The sequence below is a fragment of the Cnephaeus nilssonii genome (genome assembly GCF_951640355.1).
Source record: "Cnephaeus nilssonii genome assembly, chromosome: 16".
In the NCBI taxonomy this organism is placed as follows: domain Eukaryota; kingdom Metazoa; phylum Chordata; class Mammalia; order Chiroptera; family Vespertilionidae; genus Cnephaeus; species Cnephaeus nilssonii.
Genome location: NC_137087.1, coordinates 43,297,706 through 43,312,163, shown reverse-complemented (window position 1 = coordinate 43,312,163; position 14,458 = coordinate 43,297,706). Strand labels below are relative to the sequence as shown.

The 14,458-nt window shown below is 45.8% G+C and overlaps 1 protein-coding gene across 1 annotated transcript; it reads left to right on the top strand.

Moving 5' to 3' along the window:
* Window positions 1-2,206: 2,206 nt before the first annotated feature.
* SLC25A28 (solute carrier family 25 member 28) lies at window positions 2,207-12,929 on the top strand. The gene is made up of 4 exons (XM_079793155.1): window positions 2,207-2,512; window positions 9,396-9,624; window positions 10,948-11,004; window positions 12,109-12,929. The coding sequence occupies exons 1-4, from the start codon at window positions 2,222-2,224 to the stop codon at window positions 12,639-12,641; spliced, it is 1,110 nt and encodes a 369-aa protein (XP_079649281.1). The 5' UTR covers window positions 2,207-2,221; the 3' UTR covers window positions 12,642-12,929.
* The last annotated feature ends 1,529 nt before the right edge of the window (window positions 12,930-14,458 follow it).

The following is a 14,458-nucleotide window of genomic DNA, read 5'->3' as shown; positions in this document are numbered from 1 at the left end:
TTATGTTAGTAAAGGGGTAAAACAAACAAACAAACAAACAAACAAACAAACAACCCACTCTATTCTTCCAGATGCTCGGGTCCAAAATGTTGGGAGTTATTCTTAATCCCTCTCTTGCTCCCAACCCCACATCCAGCCCATGAGTAAAGCCTGTTGACACTGAAAGGTTAAAGTCTGCGATGTGAGGGCAAGCTAAATAGCCTTCTCAGATGGTAAAGGAAACTGAATTTAAGGAAAGGGGGTTGGAGGATGGGGATATCCAAAGGGAAGGGCTACACAGCAACCACTGAGCCAAAGGGTATTGGGTCCATGATGGCAGCAAAAATATCCTTAGGACCGTGAAACAAGGAAGGGCGTAGAAGAAGCAACAGGAAAGACTAGGCTGGCTGCTTTGGCTCACTGAAAAGTCAGAAAAAAGGGGGCCTTGGAGACAGGTTCAAGAGGTTAGCTCCGATGGGCCCTCACTGCCCATGGTTCCCCTGGTTGCAAATCTCATGGGGTCTCTTAGAAGTTAGGGGGTACATGCCTGTGGGGGAAGGAGAGGGAGAAGGGAATGGGAGATTACGGGACCCTTGAGGGTCCACAAGTCACTTTCAGAGAATCTGCAAACTCAGAAGTTACAAGCAAAATTTTGTGCGCGCATGACAGGTGGGAGATGTTGGGGGCGGGGGGGGGGGGAGGAGGCGGGAAGACGAGGATTTGTAGCTTCATTATTGCCCAAAAGGTCGAGACTCAAAAGTTAATAACCACTGCTTAAGAGGAAGATAATAGATCAGTTAAAAAAAATTTTTTTTTGTAAACAAAACAAAAACCCGGAGGCCCAGAGAAGGGTTACGTGTAGAGAGAAAAAGGAAAACCCCTTCCTTATCTAAGAAGAGCTATACAATTACATCATCAGCCCGGTAAAATAGGGAGTGAAGACAGCGGGAAGCAGTGTGGACGGAGGCTTGTGCACGGAGACTGACGATGTGGGAGAGAGGAGTGGGGGAAATGCCCGTGTTACTCAACAGAGCCTGTACAGGTTCGGTGCAAAGTCACGGCCCAGGCGGTGGTGCTCAAGGCTGGGACGGCTGGCACTGTTCTTTAGCCGACCCTGCAGGAGGAGGGAGCGGTCTTTTCACCAAAGACCAGCATCCCCAGGCGGTGGAGGTCACCTCGGGACGTCAGCTCGGGAACCAACGAGCTTCCCACGGTGGCTGTCCTTTCCCCGCTGCGTTAGAGCCGCTGCCTCCAGTCCAGCCTCTCCACCTGCTGACATTTCAGAGTCATCCCGCCCCATTTCGACATCTCTCTTCCCGGCCTCCAGTTCTCCGCCGGGCGCTGGGCCCCTGGCCAGCGGGCACCCGGAGAGCTCATTCATTCAACAGCGGTGGGGTTTCCGGGGCTCCTTCGGGTGCAAGCTCAGCGCGGGGTGCTGGGTGGGGCCTGAGGAGCGCCGTGCCCTCCGGAGGGAGCTCCCGCGCGGCCAGCCGGGCCGGCACTCCAGCCCCGACCGGCGTCTAAAGGGCCGCCGCCCGCCCGCATGTCGCAACAGGTTCCCGAACAGATCCGCGAGCCCTGCCAGCGGATGCCCGGCTCGGGCCGGCTCCGCCTCGCTAGTCGGAGATCCCGCGGGAACAGAGCTCTCGGCCTGGACGCCGCACGCCTCGGGATTTGGGGCGGGCGCTCGAGCGCGGGTCGTAACGGCAGCAGTCAGCGGTTTGACCTTGGGGCCTGGCACCGCTCCCCAAGGCGATCCGACCCGCAGCGCCGAGCGCTCCGCGGGCGCCGGTCCGAGGCCGAAACCCGGCCTCTTAGGGTCCCTGGGCGCTTCGCTCTCTTCTGTGTAGCCAATCGGAGCCCGACGTGGTGCGGCCAAGTATCAAGGGTGGTTGAGCTTCTCAAAGTTCAGCCTTAAGTTTCACATGTCAGCCAATCAGCGGCCAATAAACAAGAAGCTTCCAAGATCAAAGGGAAAGGGGTGGGAGCCACGCCTGCGGACGGAAGAATGACAGGCCCCTGCACTAATACCGCAGACATAGTTTTCTACGTAACCAAAGGGGCGGGGCTAGTTTGGCCGCCGCACCAATGACGGGTGGGGGGCGTGTCCACGGGGCTACGCGGGAGCGGGAGGACCGGGGCTCGCTGGGCCGCGCCTGAGGCCGACGCAACGGGGCCGGGGGGCGGCGGCGGCAGCGGCGGCAGCGGCGGCGAGGGTGGGCGCCGTGGCTGCCCCGGGTGGATGGAGCTAGAGGGGAGGGGTGCTGGCGGTGTGGCGGGGGGGCCGGCGGCTGCGCCGGGGCGGAGCCCCGGGGAGTCGGCGCTGCTGGACGGGTGGTTGCAGCGGGGCGTGGGCCGGGGGGCCGGCGGCGGGGAGGCCGGGGCCTGCAGGCCCCCGGTGCGGCAGGATCCGGACTCCGGCCCGGACTACGAGGCGCTGCCGGCTGGAGCCACTGTCACCACGCACATGGTGGCGGGCGCCGTGGCAGGGATTCTGGAGCACTGCGTGATGTACCCTGTCGACTGCGTCAAGGTGAGACTCGGACCGGCTCCGAACCCCACCTAGGGCTGACCCGACCCCTCGGTCCAGTCCGGAGCCAGGATCCAGGCCCAGAGCCGGAGCTGACATGAGTTCTTTCCTGGCTCTGCCACCAGCACACAATTCGACCGATACTCCATGCAAGCAAGGTCCCGGCTGGGACTTGACCCCAGCCAGGAACCAGGACCCATTTGTAACCGTCAGTGAGCTCTGAATCGGGACTCTGGAACGAAAATCTGTCAGCCCAAGCCCTGGATCTCAGCTGGGATGGCACAGGAATGGGGTGGGATGGGATGAGCACAGGTAAGTGCTACTAACTTGATTACGGTGAAGCCAACTGGCATGAACCAGACCCTTAGTGGCTGGCGAGGTTCTCTGGCCAGCGCTTTTACAAGCTCCTTGCTGTGTCTCCCCTCCAAAGTGACGGGGCAGGAATCAGAACCTGGGATCTCTCAGCTAGATAAAAGGTTTACTTAATAAATCTAACCAATGAGCGATGGGAAGTTATTGTGCAGTCGTAATTCAGAGTACCAGACTGGAAATAACGTGGGGAAGAGGTTTCGGTTTCTCTGTGCCGCAAGCGTGCCGCCCCACCTATTTCCTGAACATGAGAACGGAGCTGGGACCAGGGTTGTGTACAATATGCCGGGAGCACATCAGCTCCCAGCTGAGAGTGGGAACTGACAGTGTATTTCGTGAGCCCCCTGGAGTTGACAAAAAGGGGAGAGTGGCCTAGAAGGGAAGCATTACGATATCAGAAAGAGGATGTACGTGTGAAGAAGATTATATGGGCTCAATTCGAGGGCATGATTTGGGGGAAAATACGCAGGCTGATTAGTGAATACAGAAGTCGGGTCCTTCTGAAGAAAGCTGGGTGGAGAGGGGAAACGGGTTATTCTTTACAGTTCTTGTTATGCATGAGCTAAGGTACCAACCACTAAAAACACTGGGAACTAAATTGAGAAGTACTGGTAAACCTGAGGGGGGTCTCTTGAAATAAATATGACAGAGACTGGTGCCTCCTTTCTGTGTGAAGGATGTAGTCAAACAATGTCCTGTCAGCTCTTTGATGCATGCTTTTGCCTCAAATAAGGAAAGTGTTATATATTCGAAAGGAGAGTATCAATTTGAGAAATGCATTCTGTCTCTTCTGCTTTTCCCTGGTTCCAGAACCGTTTCATGTTTTCATTAGTAATGTGGATGAGGAAATGGGGAAAGGGCTTACCAGCTTTGTGGATGACATTGAGTTGGTAGTAGGATTCTAGTACATTGCAAAGGTAACTCCTAACAGAGGCCATACCCAGTTGAAAGGGTGACTGCCCTTGGCTTAAAGTGGACATTAGAATTTTAAATGCCCTTGTCAATGGGGAGGAATAGAAATAAACAGTAAAATCCATCAGAGAGGAGTAAGAAGATGGTTATTGCTCTATCAATATTGAAATGTAAATTGGATAACTACAAATGAAAAAGATTCAGACATTTATGTAATAGAGGCTAGGTTGAATGACTGACTTGTCAATGCTGTATATCCAAAAGTTAATATGATCTAACTGCAAAATAACGTCACTATACTTAGACTGTGAGTGAAGAGCAGGGTCTACGGTGCCCTGTTTCAGGATAGGTATCAAATGAAAACTAGATCAAGGAACGCAATGAAAATTATTTAATGACTTGAAAAATACAATGCATTGTAACTGACTTAGAAATATTACAAGTTACTCCATGTATTTACATAATGCTATTGTTGCTGTAAACGTTTTACAAATTCCTCTGTTAGAAATGCCTCTAGAATATTTGGGGCAGGCAAATCTAATGGGGCAAATCTTTGTCCTGTGACAAAATGGAATTGAATTTTTAGTAACCAAGACCATTCAGAATCAAGTATGTCAGATAAGGTGGGAGGTCAAAATGTGTAATACTGATTAGGGTCAAAGATAAGGTGGAACCAAAAAGCAAGGAGACCTATAAACTCCTAGACTGAGAAATCCATTGAGGGAACCACTTCTGAAGAAGAGTTCCAGAAATGTTTTGCATAACCACAGCATTGCCAGGAGTCACTTCTCGCCTTCCAAGGTAACTACAGTTATTTTTGAAGAACAGTTCTTACTCATTTACATAAGTTTTAGAATTTTTTTAACTTAGTCATACAACATTATAGTCACGCCTCAATGCCCTACATTAAAAGAAATATTTTTTTAATCTGGAAGAAAAATGCTCAAGAGTCTTCAAAAACACAAAAACTACTTTAGAAGAATCATTTTCATTTGCCATTAATGCTGGGACTTAAATGACTAGAGGGAAGAACTAGGTGAGATCAGTAGGATTTGGTGTCAGTAAGTACGTTAAACACTTGTGCAGACATGAAAGTAAAATTCAAACCTCTTCAGAAAAGGCTTCACAGTTCTCGTGTCCCTGGCAGCTCTTCTTCCTCTTTACCATAAATGAGTGGCAGTGAAGAAGAGCCACCCAACCGTACCCTGAGGCTAGAGGCAGTTATCTGTGTTGGAGCCTCTGGTGCAACCACAGTATTAGCAAATGAAAGCTGACATTGCTCCTTGCCTTGCAAGCCTGTGTACCCCCAGCCATTTATCTGGGTCAAGTCAACGTAACATATCCTTGGGAGGAACCATGGGAAGTCAGCTAAGCCTTGCTAGGCCTTGTAATTATTCAGCCACCTATTTCCATAGTCATAGGGTAGTTTGAGAACCCAAATAAATCCCAGTTTTCCTTTTCTGGGAGGCAAGTACCAGACTTTATCTATAGGGATGGGCTCTGCAACTCAAAGCAGACAGAACTTCTCAAAACCATCTGCAAAGTCCCCACCAGTCCCCAAGGGGCCGCTTTTTGGCTCTGTAAGCAGTGAGGCAAATAATCTACCCCCATAAGTGAGAGGGGCACTTTTTCTAAACTCTAGATGTAAATGGATATCAATACACATTTGATGAGAGATTAAGAAATGGAAACATTGGCATATTTGATTTTCTTCTAATAATAAATATTCAATAAATGGCAGCTGTTCTTATTTGCCAAGCACTATCTGACATGCCTTATATTCATTTATTTATTTAATCGTTGAAACAACTTCCTGAAATAGACACCATTTTCAATATTTTACAGATGAAGAAAAGGAGGCAAGTGAAGTAACTTGTCCAAGGTCATATAATTTAAGCGGTAGAGTCATGATTTGAACCCAGTGTGACTCCCAAGCCTTCCATACAGGCTCTCAAAAGCAGATTTCCAGAACCAAGTAAAGCACAGAATTTCACAGTAGTGCTGGTTCCTAAACATGACCTACGGATTAAAAGCTGGACATATAATTATAGCCACAGAGAAACTAATCCTCACCTGAGGACATTTTCATTGATTTTTAGAGACAGGGGAAAGGAGGGAGGGAGGGAAAGAGAGAGAGAGAGAAAGAAGGATCAATGTGAGAGAGAAATATCAATCAGTTGCCTTCCACATGCTCTCTGACCTGGGACAGGCCGGGGGTCAAACTTGCAACCTAGATCTGTGCCCTGACTGGGAATCAAACCCAAGATCTTTCAGCATATGGCATGACACTCCTACCAACTGAGCCACATCAGCCAGGGCACAGAGAAGCTTTAAAATGAAAAACAAAACAAAAACAAAAAACAACTAAATTAAACCTGATTTATTAGTGGTTAAGGACCAGTTAGTTGCCCATGCATATTTGTGGAATGATATACAATTTACAACACTGCCATGATCTGCAAATTCTAAGATATGAACTAATACTTCTGAGAACCATATTTGAATATAATAAAAAGCCTATTTCTAATACCTTATAAATTACCAATGGCTTTTACATACCTTAAGTCTTTGAATCCTCACAACAGCTCCATGAGCCAGCCATTCTTAGTCTTACGCTATAGACTGTGCAATATTATGTTTAATATTGAAGCTCAGAGAGGTTGACATATCCAAGACCACACATTTTAGCTAAGCTAGGGCTTAAACTCAGGCTTTCTGACTCAAATGTGGCTTGTCTTACCAAACCACTTGTCTCCCTACTAGTTCGTTTGGCTTTTCTTCAAAGCCGGGATTTTTATATTGAAGGCTATTAATTCTTAGAGATTTCATCTTTTCCCAAAATAGAGATTTATTGGCCCACACATTTGGGAAACTATATTCATTTTTCTAATTGGCAAGCTTATGCCTGGGTCCTCTTTACAAGGGCTTACTTTCATTGAATTAGAATTGTGTGTTAGGTTTAGATGTGTTTAAAATATTCAGAGTAACTTACCTCCAGGTTTCTTGGGGGTGAAGGGTTCTAGGTCTCTGAGGCCAGACCTTTCAAAACTGCCTAGGGCACCAGTGTGGCTTGGTTGAGCATTGACCTATGAACCAGGAGTTCATGGTTCAGTTCCTGGTCAGGGCGCATGCCTGCGTTGCAGGCTTGATCCCTAGTGCGGGGTGTGCAGGAGACAGCCAATCAATGATTCTCTCATCATCATTAATGTTTCTATCTTTCCCTCTGAAATCAATAAAAAATATTTTTTTAAAAGTAACTGGTTACCTAAATATGCTATTGACTCCAGTAAAGCAGTACAATTTCTGAACATTCTCCCTATACAAGATCAGTTTCAAATAAATTTATGGAAACACATAATTGTTAAGCCACTGGGCCCAATTTATCTATTAGTAGCCATAGCCAACAAAGAATTACAGTCTCTCTGAATAATTCACCTGATAGGTTTAATGCCCCTGGGTGATGGTGAAAGATCAGTAAGCACACCCTATATTGGATCAGAGTTCCTTTTTTTTTTTGAGAAGTGGAAACAAATGTGTTAAGTTATACTGTGTATTTTTATTAAACTTCCAGTAATTAACCTTTCAAGCTTCCAGTTCTTTGTTGGTAGCAGGCAGGAAAATAGAGGAATGTGAAAATAGAGGAATAATATAGAGGAATGTGGATTGTTTGTGGCTAACTAGAACCTGTTAATCTGGATTCTGTTAATTCAGTTAGTTTCTTTTCTCCCATGCTCTTGAGAAAAGGCATTACTGTTGGGTTCCAGATGGCCAACAGGAAGGTTCAAGCTTTTAAATGCAGATTCAATCAGTGATTAGAATGAAGTAGGAATTTAAGCTGTACTTGGGCTTTAGTTATCCCTACTGGCTCACTAGTGGCTGATGTACTACTTTTTGAACTGGTGCAGACATAGCTAAGATTCTTTAAGTCTTTCATTTATTCATTCAACAAACACACTTTGGGTGCCTACTGTGTTCCAGGCACTAGATACTGATTTTATATTTTGTGAGTCCCTGTGCCATCTTAATCTTGAAATGGATTAATAGAAAAGAGATCTTCATTGAGAGACACAACTTTCAGAGAAACTTCCTCTTTGGGAAGTGTTTCAAATAAGATTAATTTCCCAAATTTTAATAAAACTTTGCCAAGGAATGTCATACAAAGTGACTACTGGGAACATTTGAGATCTTGCTCCCTTCCCTGGCATATGTTGTCAGTTTGGCTCAAATAAACTCTTATAAAAATTCTCTACAAGCTCGGGCATTTTTTACTGGTACATTGACACTCATATACTGGTAAATGGAATCATACAGTATACACTCTTGTGTCTGACTTATTTCATTTAACATTATGCTTGTTGGATTCATTCATGGTATTACATGTAACGGAAGTTAAAAAAAAAATAAAGTATCTACCATAAACTTTCATTCCAATCTTTGAACCCTCTAGAGCAGTGGTTCTCAACCTTTCTAATGCCGCGACCCTTTAATACAGTTCCTCATGTTGTGGTGACCCCCAACCATAAAATTACTTTTGTTTCTACTTCATAACTATAATTTTGCTACTGTTATGAATCGTAATGTAAATATCTGTGTTTTCCGATGGTCTTAGGCTTAGGCGACCCTGCTAGCGGTTCTCAACCTGTGGGTCGACCCACAAGTTGAGAACTGTTGCTGTAGAGCCTAAGACCATCGGAAAACACAGATATTTACATTATGATTCATTAACAGTTGCAAAATTACAGTTATGAAGTAGCAAGGAAAATAATTTTATGGTCGGGGGTCACCACAACATGAGGAACTGTATTAAAGGGTCGCGGCATTAGAAAGGTTGAGAACCACTGCTCTAGAGGTTCCAAAGATTATATTTTACGGAGACTGATTTTATTCACTGATGTCAGTTTGGGGATTTGGTCAATTTAGATTAGAATTCTAGAAGCCTCTTCAATTTTAGAGACTAGGTTGATTTCCAACTTCATAGTTTCAGGGTAAACTTTCTTCCCAGGAAATTAGAGCAGTATCTATTAGGAATGCTACTTTTGCCAAGACTTGATCTTACAGACCCAGCTGCCAATGCCAAATACTGTGAAAAAGTCAGATTATCAAATCCCAGTTTTATCAAAAGATGAGCCACCATCATCTCATTAGTCAGTGTAGTATTTGGTCAGGAAGGAGGCCTACGATCCATCTTCAGAAATGCATCAAGTATGTGTAGACAATAAATAATTGACTTTAGAATCAATTTGTAAAGAGTTCTTAGCCTGAGTTATTAAGGCACAAAAGCACCTTCTGAAACACAGGCTTGATATTTGTTGCTGGGGCTGTGAATCATTTTGGAGTTCCAGGACACTTACCAAGGGGTGATATTCTCGGGGAAAATAATGTTATTCTGTTCTTAGGGTCATAAATGACTAGAGAAAGAAAGGTCCAACGGTTAGAAAGATCGGATATTAAATTTGGAAGCAAGCAAAACTGGATGCCAGGTATCACTCCTGCCCGCTGGCCTGATGCTACAAAGAAGGTCTGCATAATGCCTAAAGCCTGAAAGTTGAGGTTGAGCGAGAACTTGGCATGACTGACATTGCACTTCTTCTTTCTGTAATTTCAGACCCGAATGCAGAGCCTACAGCCTGACCCAGCAGCCCGCTATCGCAATGTGTTGGAGGCTCTCTGGAGGATTATAAGAACCGAGGGCCTGTGGAGGCCCATGCGGGGGCTGAATGTCACAGCAACAGGCGCAGGGCCTGCCCATGCCCTCTATTTTGCCTGCTACGAAAAATTAAAAAAGACATTGAGTGATGTAATCCATCCTGGGGGCAATAGCCATATTGCCAATGGTATTGAGCCTTCCTGTGCTGGTTCCCCCATTTTCCCAACTCTGTGGGCTTTGCTGCTATCAATGCTTTCCAGTCTCAGCATGGTTTGGAGCTGAAGCTTTGGGCTGGGGTAGGCCAGATTATAGGGGAGGGACTTCCAAACCTGATGTTCTCAGACAACCGGCCGCTTCAACCCCACCCCTCCTTTGGGGCACCTCAACAAAGGGTTACAATATCCTCCCTTACCTACCAGCTTGACTCTTTCCTCTCATCATCTCCCTGGCATCAACTTCTAATGCCCTGGTAATATGGAGACACACACTGAACTACCCCGTTGTATATTTCTTGATAGTCGGGTGGTGTCCTGCTCCTCAGCAGGATCGGAGGTGACCCAGCCACCCAAGGAAGACACTAATGGAGCCCCAGCTCTTCGCTTCACCTTTTCAGGATCCCAACTGACTAGTGGCAGTTTTTGTCATTGATGACATGACAAGACCTCAACAAGGGAATGGGGGTGGGACCAAGGGACTTCTGTATGGAGAAACCAGAGGGTTGGAGTTATGGAAGTAAGGGAATCTCCAGTAGCAGCCTGGAGATTGAGGATTGTCCAAAAAACCAAATTGAGTGTAGAGAGCAGAGGGCAAGGAATATGGTAGTTCAGGACTTGAAGAAAGGTAGATGGACAGATGTTAAGATTTGGAGGCAAGTTGGGCTGCATAGGGGCATAAGGATAGAAGGTCAGATTCTTTGGTGAAGATCTGGCCACCTGCCCCTCATGTGCTCCCCCCATTGAAGGCAGTTGATGTGCTGGCATTCCTTGGCAGCAGTGTATTTGCTTCCTATTTGGGGCAGGAAGTGAATTTATTCTTGGAACCATAACTTTTTAAGAAAGTTTAAAAACTGACTTTAGAGAGAGAGAAAAATCAATTTGATGTTCCACTTATTAATGCAGTCATTGGTTGATTCTTGTATGTGCCCTGATCGGGGATTGAGCACCCACCCTTGGCGTATCGGGACAGTGCTCTAACCAACTGAGCTACCTGGCTAGGGCCTATTCTTGGAATCTTTATTGATAAAATCTGGGCTGTTTTCTTTTGATTCTTCCTGCCCTTAGTATTCTAGATGTGGAATGTACATTGGTGACCTTACTAAGTTGGTGGGAACAAATACCTTCATTTCTCAGAACAGGAATTTAGGAGCAGTAGGTTCCCATCTTTTGAACTGGCTCTTAGCATTCCCTCACCCCACTGTGGTTTAGCACAGCCACTTCCCGTAACTCTGAGCCTCAGTAAATCAGTCGCCCTCTCCAGACCTTACATGTGGCAGTTGTTTTCTCCTTTGCAGGTGCAGCCGGGTGTGTAGCTACATTACTTCATGATGCAGCCATGAATCCAGCTGAAGGTAATAATTTCTCAAACTTTCCCTCTGTGAGCACCTGCATCTGCATCTATTTCTGATTTGTAGAAGAAAGCTGAGAAACACCTGAGTTTTGGTGGGAAATCCTGCCGTGTTACCTTGTCTTACCACTAGAGGACGCTCCATCCATGTCCGAATTTAGGAAGAGCCCCTTGGACTGGTAGCATATTCATTGAGATTTAATTCATCTTTAGGGCTTCCTTGGCAAAAAAGATATGGCTCTACTTGGCCTGTTTCTGGGCCTTCTTGGAAGTCCCCTTTGTAGTGGAATTGATCTCATCTGAAATATTAGCAGGTTATTTCACTTTTCTTCAAAGAGATCAAGATAGATTTTGACATTTGAAAATACTGCCTTGTTGGAATAAAGATCATTGAGATAGGAATGAAAGGGTGAATTGTAGAGTTCAGTCCCTGCACTGTGGCTTGGATCTTGGCATTTTAGTTGGATGATGAGGTACTCAAACAAATATGAAGGGATAGCATAATTGCCATGTTCCTTAACTTGTAGTTCTTTGCCTGTCTGGGCAAGGCCATGGTGTGCAAAGGGCCAAAACTAAAGTGAAGATCCACAGAGCTCACACCATGTAGTCTACCTGAGGGAGTAGAAGATACATATTTGGAAACTGAAGCCACACTCTTGGCTAGGAATTTTGTTTTCTTTTTGGTAGTACTCTCCTCCTGTGGGAGGTATAACCATCCTCATGTGGTAGGAGTTAGGTGCTCTTAGTACCTGAGGATTCACTGTGTTCACTGCCACCAAGTCATTTCTTGTTTCGGGAATTACAAAAAAGTAACATCATGATATAATGACAGGTAAGTACCTATTTCAAGGAAACCCTCTATATTAGGTGTTATTTAGCTGGTTTTAAAGAAATCCTCCTGAAAGTGGATCCATTATTTTTGGGCTTTTTGCAAACCCTCTCAGATCCGCTTCTCTCAAAGAAGGAAACCTATCAGGCTGACAGCTCACTCATATTTTTTTCTGTCTCCATTCCATTGGCTGATCTCCCTTGGGACTCGGAATCTGGACACTTGCTCACCGGTTGGTTGGTGTCGCCGTTTCTTCCTTCTCGTTGATGGCATTGCCAGTGGTCAAGCAAAGGATGCAGATGTACAACTCACCTTACCACCGGGTGACAGACTGTGTACGGGCAGTGTGGCAAAATGAAGGGGCCGGAGCCTTTTACCGCAGCTACACCACCCAGCTGACCATGAACGTTCCCTTCCAAGCCATTCACTTCATGACCTATGAATTCCTGCAGGAGCACTTTAACCCTCAGAGACGATACAACCCCAGCTCCCATGTTGTCTCCGGAGCCTGTGCAGGAGCTGTAGCTGCCGCTGTCACAACCCCACTGGACGTTTGCAAAACACTGCTCAACACCCAGGAATCCCTGGCTTTGAACTCAAACTTCACAGGACATGTTACAGGCATGGCTAGTGCCTTCAGGACGGTATATCAAGTAGGTGGGGTGACCGCCTACTTCCGAGGGGTGCAAGCTAGAGTAATTTACCAGATTCCCTCAACAGCCATTGCATGGTCTGTGTATGAGTTCTTCAAATACCTGATCACTAAACGGCAGGAAGAGTGGAGGGCAGGCAAGCGAAGTAGCACTGAATGAAGCCAGGGGTTCAGACAACACTGCTGTGCCCTACTCACTCCAGCCACATTCTCTGTCTCCTGGCATTCTCCAGCCTTGAGTGGAGTTGGAAGGAAAGTAGAAGGCTCTCCCCAGGCTGTTGGTGTTTTGGCTAACACCAGTTACTGCCAACCTCCGATGCGCCGCCTTTCCTTCCAGGCCCTAAGCAAGTGCAACAAAGCACACCACAGCACCTTGGACACCTCTCCATCCTGGGCCTGATGACCTGCTCTCGACTGTTAGAGAGGGATAAGCAGCTCAATCCCGATTCCTAATAAAAAACGTTTAAGTTAAATGGTTTCATTGGGTTTGTCTTGCCAAAGGGGAGGTGAAATGCGTCAACTATTCTTGACGCATGAATGAAGGGGCCCAGAGGGAAGGTCTATTACATATGTCTATAGTTTGGTTTCTGCTGATTTTCACGGCGATTTAAAACATTGGGGTCCTACTCGCCTTGTTTTAGTAATTAGGCTCTAAAGAATCTCCCTGATGGCAGGAACAATGGGCCTTTGACAGATTCTAGCTAAATAGGCCCTTTATTTATTTACTTGTTTGTTTGTTTATTTTATATAGCTTTAATGGATTTCCTATTTTGTTTTTTAAATACTTTTTTTTAATTTTTTTATTTCAGAGAGGGAGTGAGAGATAGAAACATCAATGATGCGAGAGAATCATTGATTGGCTACCGAGCCCACAACCCGGGCATGTGCCCTGACCAGGACTCAAACTGTGACCTCCTGGTTCATAGGTCTGTGCTCAATCACTGAACCATGCCGGCCAGACTAAATAGGTGCTCTTGATCCCACTATTGCCTTTTCCTGAGTGCAGTGTTATGATACAGGAAAGGTAGATCTCTCTGTTCCCATTCTCAGCTCTGTCAAACTTGCAGCAGTCAAACTTCCCATGTGGCACTTTGTTTTCTAATGCAGTTGCAAAATTAAAATTATTTAGCAAGCTGCAAGTCGAAGATTAGATGATAAAGAATATATTTCATTTTAATGCTTTTACAAGTACTTTAACATTCATGATCTCATCTTGCTGAGAAGTAGGTAGTGCAGGTATCTATTTTATACGTAAGCAAAGCTCGTAGAGGCTGACTTGCTCAAGGTCTCACAGTAAGTGCAGAATTGGGACCCCAGCCTAGATCTTCTGTTCAAGAAGTAAAGCTAATTGTGCCATTCTGCAGACAGGACATGAGCAGAGGGCCTGTTCTCCAACCTGCCATCTAAGGAAGCTCCCTGCCTGGCGAACACTTAGGCTGTTGGGAGGCTTTCAGGCATGGGGCTTTCACTGTGCTTTGTGAGTCAGTCTATTACTTTTGGGGGATATCAGCAGTTATTAGCAACTTCTTCAGTACATAGAGTAGAAACCTAAAGCCATGAAACTTCCATCTGTCATCCTTGTTTGTCATTCATTTATTCAGTAACAATTGAGTGTCTATGGCAGGCAGCGGTGTTAGGGGTATGATAAAACCATCCCAGTCCACAAGGAGCTTATCATCTAAAGAGGAAAAGAGATGTAAACGGGCAATTATAGGATAAAATGACAAGAAATATGGTAGGATAAACCTAGAATACTCATTTGGAGGACATAAGAATACCCAGCCTGGCCTTGGGCGACTGGGGGTAGGCTTTTGGAGGAAGTGACATCAGTGTGACACCTGGAAGACAAATAAGCTAACTATGTGAAGAGGGGAGGGGAAATGTTCTCAGCAAAATCTGGAGGTAAGAGAACAAGAAGTTTTCGGGGTTTGGTGTGCAAGTGGTTTGGTAAAGCTGACAATCTGGGAGGCGTGATGC

Bases quoted from the DNA above. Each gene is read 5' to 3' on its own strand.
- SLC25A28 (XM_079793155.1), top strand. From the start codon at position 2,222: ATGGAGCTAGAGGGGAGGGGTGCTGGCGGTGTGGCGGGGGGGCCGGCG. The intron at 2,513-9,395 runs GTGAGACTCGGA...CTGTAATTTCAG, and splicing joins ACCCTGTCGACTGCGTCAAG to ACCCGAATGCAGAGCCTACA. The intron at 9,625-10,947 runs GTATTGAGCCTT...TCTCCTTTGCAG, and splicing joins CAATAGCCATATTGCCAATG to GTGCAGCCGGGTGTGTAGCT.